The sequence below is a fragment of the Chironomus tepperi genome, unplaced genomic scaffold, assembly GCF_022539635.2.
Source record: "Chironomus tepperi strain 1889 unplaced genomic scaffold, CSIRO-AGI_Ctep_v1 contig_34, whole genome shotgun sequence".
NCBI classification, from domain to species: Eukaryota; Metazoa; Arthropoda; class Insecta; order Diptera; family Chironomidae; genus Chironomus; species Chironomus tepperi.
This window is the reverse complement of record NW_027226156.1, coordinates 644406-652070: the sequence shown is the minus strand read 5'-3', so window position 1 is coordinate 652070 and position 7665 is coordinate 644406. Positions and strand designations below refer to the sequence as shown.

Below are 7665 nucleotides of genomic sequence, written 5' to 3'. Positions count from 1 at the left end.
AGTTGAAAATTTAATTTTTTTAAATTGTTTTTCACTTTATTTGATTTTTTAAAATTTCAAAATTCTAGAAAAATTTAAAAATTATTTAAAATTCTTTTAAATTTTTCAAAAATTGTTTTTTTTTTTCAAAATCAACCAAATCACATTTAAACCTTTAAATTCACTTTAAATCGTTCAGTTTTCAATACGATGTAATCCAACTTAATCTGTTAAATCCAAACCAGATGAACAAAACAAAAGTCAACCGACTTCAAACAAAAAATCATCATCACAAAACCGATGCTAAACATAAACTAAATTGCACTCAAGAAAAAGTAAAGTGAAGAATCGAAAGAAAGTAACAGTAAGAAGGCAAAAAAGCATGATCAGATTTTGATTGCTGAGCATATGAAGGAAGAGAACTGAGAAAAGCATGAGAGATTGTAAATTTAAGTAAAAAGAGAGAGAATTGAGCTTTTGGGAGCTTTCGAAGTTTTCCGGAACTTAGACTCAAAAATGAACTTGAGACTCAGCAGGGTGTTACCCCAAACTTACCCCTCTCGTCCTCAAATCCTTAAATAATTCCCAGAAATAAAAAAAATATTTCAAAAATTTATGACCAAAAATTAACGGTCAAAAATAATTTAAATTTGAACCACAAAAGTTCAATTCTAAACAAATAAATACAATGTATAAACAGTTAGTTTTTTAAATTTCTTATTTTTAAGTTTTTTCACACAAATAAGGATTGTTGAATAATATAGGCATGCAATTCAGGTAGAGTTGATTCAATTCATATTGCGAAACTTATAATTCGACGAATTGAGGCTCTTAAACATTCTCATTTATTTTTTAGGAAACTTTCATCAATATTTTGCTATGTCATTAAGATTGTTAGTTAAAAAGTAAAAGGAAATACAGCAAGAAGGTCGGAATCAATTAAATTTTATCGATAAATTTGAGTTCCATCAAGAAAAGTCATCAAAATCACGATTAAACAGCTGAAAATTCGAGAAATTTAGAAAATTAATTAATAAATACCTACAAAGTGATCCACAATGGACGAGTTCCTGAGCGTGAAAATTGAAATACCTGATAATTTTGACATCACATTGATTGAACCACAGGATGACGACTATACACCTCAATTTGAAGTTATTGAATCTGAGAACTTAGAACAAGCATCGACAAATGACATCAATGAAAATGGAATAGAAGTTGGTCCTCATGCAGGTCTTCATAATACCAAAAGTGCTCAACAAGCTGGAAGGAAGAGACGAAAAATATCAAAGACCACAAAATTAGAAAATTGCGACAAATCTTCAACAGATCCTGAAAATTATCCAAATTCTGTACCTGAAATAGGACCAAAAGACTGCATTGCTGATAAAAATTTCAAAACAATGTTAGAAGGCCAACAAGTGTCACAAGTCTATAGCAACAACATTGAAGCTACTCCAGTATCCAATAACCCCAACAACCATTCATCCACACAAGACAGCATTGCTCCTGCCAAAAAGCAAAGAAGAAAACGAAGTTTACTAAACGAACTCCAGATCCATGGGCGCACATCAAATTATTTCACCGATATCGATCAGCTACCTAAAGAAAGAGAGACAAGGAGGAAGGCAATGACAACATCTAAATTAATGACTAATATTTTCAATCAGAATGAAGAATTCAATGGAATCAGTGAACAGTCAGTGAGAAGATCGAGAGATGTAAACATGAGAAATTATGAAAATTACGATAAAGCTTCGAGACGGTCAGGAATTCTGAATAATTTTAGTGAATTTTCACCATTTTTGGATTCTTTTGCTCAAACTTCTGCAAATTTGGCTTCCAATTCGAATGAAAATGTTCAAAATTCAGCAACTAACGGTCAATATTTTGGTAAACAAATGGAAAATTGGAATGAAAATTCACAACATTTGCAAAGTCCATCCTCAAAACTACACAAAGTGACCTCTAACATCCAACATTCCTCAATCAAATTAGAACCAATTTCGCCACAAAAATCCTTTACATCACCAGAAAAAGTCACAATAAAAATTGACCCAATAAAGTATGAGGAATCGACAGTCTTCGAATGCAATATATGCCACCGAACATTTTCATCATACTCATCAATTAAGCAGCATAAAAATATGTCACATAGAAAAAAGATAACATATTTTACTCAAATTAAAAATGCAAAAAAGTCCGTCCATACATGTCCGTGCTGTAAAACAACTGTGACTTATCCAGTCCTGAAACTTCATCAAAAAAGAATAAATCAATTTGGAAATTGTAGACAGAAATTATGTCCGATATGTCATGAGCCACTGGAAAAAGGACATTATCAGCATATGAAGGAACGACATCTAAATGTGCTTGAATCTTGTAAATTTTGTAATTTAAACTTTACGAAAAAAAGTTGGGAAAATGTTAAAAATCATATGATGCATAATCATGCAGTACAGTTTAAAAAATGGAAAATGAGATTGAAATATGAAGAGAAACAGGTCTTAGAATTAAGAAATCGTGCTGAGGAACCTAACGATTTTCATGATGTTATTGTTAATAATTTTAATATTTAATAAATAATTTTAACATTTTTATTTTTGAGACTTTTTTGTTTTTGCCTTAATAATCATAGTTATTCTCAATCTATCATAGCAGGCAGAGAGCATGCTCTTAATAGTAGAGTAAGCATTGAGTTTATAGCTTAACGTCTAAAATATCTAACACAGTCAAAAGCTAGTCTTAGTGTAAAATAATAGAAAACTTCAACAATCGACAAGACAGAAATGCCAGCAAAAAGTCCAAAAATTCCACCAACATAGGACAAAAAATCGATGATTTTGAATGGTCTGTACCGGAACTGAGCAAAGTATTCATTATCCTTAAAATGAAATAGCAAAGTTGCGTTTTGTGTTCTGAAAAGAAAAGTCATTTGATGACATTCCAAGCATAAAAAACGTTGATTACCTTTCCTTCCGTTTTGTCTGCCTTATTTCATATGAATATGTTACAAAATCACACGCTGGCAGGCACTTGCATTTACTATTCAATCCCAATAAGTATCGCATAGCTGACAATTTACAATTCATGTGATATGTTTGAGCATAATCACAAACAGTCATAGTTGAGTTCCTAATGTGATCAAATGGTACACATTTGCAATGATCCCAGCTTAGAAGGTAGAGTTGTTACTACAGCTATGCTACTGTATACATCCAAAAATACTTACTACTAAAAGTCAAACACTCCAACTCGCAGTTCCTTTGTGTATACATTTTGAAATATTTCAACTTCATTTCACCATCAAAGTAACATTTTCGAATTTTCAAATCCACATCCCTCAAGTCATCCTCAGATTTGTAAATATCTGGTGTAATTAAAATTTCATAGTCGATATTTTTCCGAAATTCTGTCATGTCAAGCTGAATTGGCAGCTCATATGGTGAATGTACAGCAAATGAGCTTCGAGTGCATACTCGATAGATGTCTGGGATGTAGAATTCAAATTTAAGTCCATTATTATGATTTTTTGGAGAATTTAGGAGCTGTGTAGAGGAATTGGTGTATGGTGAGTTGTAGAAGCCCCTGATGACCCTGTAAAATGTGGTCAAAGGTATTTATAGACATATTACTAAGGAGTCCATAACTTACTCATCAACATTTAAAATTGTCTCTTTATCAGCTATGTTGAAGCTGAATCCCATTCCCTTTGAAGTCAATGTCTCAACAAAAGTTGGGTCGAATTGTTCATTCCATTTTGCTGTATAATCCCCAAATACGAATGAGTACTTATTAGTATAGTGCCTTAAATAGTCCACAAAATCTGTTGGCTTTTCGTATTGAAAATCTACAAATGAAAGGATGTTGTCGTGTGTCTCTAAATAGTCTTTATTGCAGAGTGTGAAGAAGATTTGGTTCCTGAGAGAAAAATTTACTAAATTCCTGAAAAGCTACAAAATTAATTCAGTATTACTTGACATTATTAAGTTTCTCAATTTGTTCATCAGATGGCATTCCGTTTGCAGTCATAAAGTTGCTATATTCGTATTCCTTAAACAAATTCCGGGTCAATGTTACAGCTGGGAATGGAATTTGGTCTACACTAGTGCTAGATCCTTCCATTGTGACGAGAATCTCATTTGATTTGAGTTTTTGATAAACTTCATTGGTTATGTAATATGACAGGATTAAGCTTGATGTAACGGATATTAGCCATAAGAATCTAAAAACAATAATTTGAGACATGACATAGCAATTGCAAGCAACTTCATCAGTGGTGAAAAGGTTACCTATTAAAAATTGACTTTTTACAGTCCATAATGTGACTGAATCCATGAATTGTTGTATTTTCTGAATATTCCGTTAGAAATACCCAAATTTTCCTTAGCATCCTGAACATCATCCCACATTTCCTCAGTCTTTCATTCACTTGACTCCTAAATGAGGGTTTCCCATCATATGGATAGACTTTCGTATTTCTTCCATGTCTATAAACAGCTATTGGATGAATTATGAAAAAGTACAAAAGCTCAACAGTCGACAAGACTGAAAGACCAGCAAAAAGTCCCAAAAATCCACCAATTAGTGACATGAGCTCAAATATTGTATATTGCTGACGTTTCCTAAGAATGTTTGTGTACTCGACTTTGAATCTCACTTCCACAGGAGATGATGTGCTAAAAAAATAGAAATTAATCACAATAAATCTAAATAAGCATCAACTCACATAGTATCATCAACTTTAGTCAAAACCTGCACATCATACTTCATTCTTTCACATGAATCAAAGCACCTGCAATTGTCTTTTGCATCATCAAATCCTTTTTCAACAGCATAAAAACATTTTTCGTCTTCTAGACCACAAACTCGAGTATCTTGACTTCTAACCATGAAGAATTGAGTACAATTGCAGACATCACGTGTCATTCTTGCCAGACATTCATGTTCGCAGTTGACTTTGTTGTAGACTTTGAAGAATTCTAATGGATTCTCATCTGGTAAGTAACATTGTCGACTAAAAAAGACTTTTGGAAGTTATGTGATTTAAGAGTTACAAAAGTAAGCTCACGTCTCAATTCCATAATCCTTAAATGAATCATCATATCCATAAATAACAGGTGTAATAAGCACTTCCATTCGATGATTTTGCTTCGTCCGAAGTTGATAAGAATTACTCGAAATGACTTCATATGGATCATGTACTATCAACTTGTGACCTCCGAATGGTGACCAAGGAATTGTATACTTTTCATATGCTCCATTGTTGCAATAATCTGATATGTCCATATTAAGACCTTGTCCACTTTCATGACCTTTTAAGGGTGCAATATATGAAATTTTATTGCCTTTAGGATTGCCACCATTCGCAGCAATCAAGTAAGTTGTGTAGTTAAAGTCACTTGAGATTCTGAAATTCAAATAGTCGAGACATTTAGTTTATAAGTCTTAAACTTGCTCACCTATCCATTTGATAAATCTCCGATGAGTTTGGATAGTTAAAAGTAAAGCAATATCCATTTGGACCAAGAACTTTCCAAAAAGAAATAAAAGTATTTTCCAGCCAATGTCCTAATATGCCACATCCATATTTTGGGAATCTCTCTCCAGTGTATTCAAGCAGAGTCTCTTCTAATTGAGACATAAAATTAGTCAGCGGAATTGATAGGTTAAGATCAACTTTGAATGGTTCATGGATGAGCAGATTCAGAATCTGGAAGTGTTTTTGTCTGGAAAAAATCATGAATATATTATTTCTAGAGCTTAATCAGCCTTAATTTTTCAACTTACAAACTTTTCTTCAAATTCTTGAACTTAAGGGCTCCCCTGTCAATTTTATCCTTGTATTCCAAATAATTCAGCACTAATGCTCTGCGTACTTTTCCAAATTCAGTCTTCCTTAACACAATATTAGGACAGAATGTCACCGATGGGAAGTTGATGTCAGTTACAGGAATGATACTCTCATCTGTATAAATTACAATTGGTGTCTTTTGGTTCTCGATAATCAACTTTTGGATGAATGTGCCTGTTAGTATGAGAGATGTTGTGATGGACATGATCCAAAATATTCTGAAAAATTGATTTTAATTCATATTATTATGGACAATTTATAGAAACTTACTGCTCATATTTCGACCTAGATGACTGTGAAATGTAAGCAAAGCCATGAAGATTTGTATTTTCACAAAAGTTTTTGAGAATTTTTAAAATCTTTTTGTTAAGCTTCATTAAAATATTGATTAGATTTACACTTTGAATTATAAAACTATTACTAAATGGAAATGAGAAGCAAGCACTTCCGGAATAAGTGTGCTGAATATTTAATGTACAAATCATATTTTTCAAATCACAGATAAGTCGTCATGCAATAGTAAGTGCATGTGTAGAAATAAATTGAAAATGATTTAGATGCTTTAAAGCATTACACCAAAATTGAAGCATTGCTTTGAAGCGTTACCTCGCATTGAAGCGTTGCTTCGAAGCACCACCTCATTCTTGAAGCATGGATTTAAAGCGTTGCCTAATTTTTGGAGCATTGATGCAATTATAAATTCGTATTAGACGTCGCCTCAAATATGTAAAGCGTTGTCTCAATTGTAAAGCGTTACTTTAAAGCACTACTTGATATTTGAAGCGTCACCTTATTTTTTCCAGTATTAGTCAAATTGCCTGATTTGTTTTAATTGATTAAATTGCAATTTACGAGAACTTTTAAATTAAAAACAATTTCATTTCATTAAATTTGTGAGCTATAATTTCTTTCAATTACTTTATTGCTGTCACAAATCATTACTAAGGATCCAGTAATCAATCAACTCAGTCATGGAAAACCTCAAAATTTTAAATTTTCCTCTAAAATTCTTTAATTTATTTGCTTATCAAAATTTTTTAATTGAAGAAATTTACAGAAATGTCAAAATTTTAAAATTTTCGAGAATTTCAATTTTGAAGAATTTTGAATTTTTAGTCAAACTCATTACAATAACCGCATTGTCTTATTACTGCAACTTAGCTGTTCTTAGCTTATCTCCGGATATCTCAAGTGCTCAAAATATTCTTCATTATGTTATGAAATTTCTGATTGCTGGTGGACGTGTAACTTTATCTGTTATTTATTTATTTGAAGGATTTTTAAGAACTAAAAAATTGAAAAAAATATTCAAAAATTCAATCAAAATCCAACAAATTTTATCTAAAAATTTTCTTCACAAAATCAATTTTCAAATTTTAAAGCAAAATTTTATTCGCGATGCAATTTTTGGCGCAATAATTTCGACAGTTTTAGAAGGAACATATTTTTATCGGAACTACTCAAAACCATACATAACATTGCTGACATTAATTCGTATTCTAAGAACATTTATTCTTACTTTTGAGACTATTCGGTTCCGATTCTACATCAACTTCATCAATGTCCATTTGGAAGCCATTTTGAAAATTCTAAATGAAAATTTCCTAGAATTTTCCAAAACTAATTTTGAATGTTCAAAAAGAATCAATGCAATTAGAACTTGCTATGCCTTACTGTTGAATATGATGAAGAATTTTATGTCTGCAGCGTGGATAACGACGACTTTATGCATCTTATTGGAGATTGTCACGTGTGTAAGAAGACTGTATAGATGGTACTCGATTATTCAAGGTGCATTAGACTCTAATGTGCTAGTTTGTAAGTATGTCTTT

General features: G+C 31.8%; 1 protein-coding gene across 1 annotated transcript; it reads left to right on the top strand.

The window, feature by feature from the left end:
* The first annotated feature begins 665 nt into the window (after positions 1–665).
* On the top strand, positions 666–2558 carry LOC139097739 (uncharacterized). The gene is made up of 2 exons (XM_070649691.1): positions 666–756; positions 836–2558. Exon 2 carries the CDS (start codon positions 1038–1040, stop codon positions 2556–2558), a length of 1521 nt encoding a protein of 506 aa, XP_070505792.1. The 5' UTR covers positions 666–756; positions 836–1037.
* The last annotated feature ends 5107 nt before the right edge of the window (positions 2559–7665 follow it).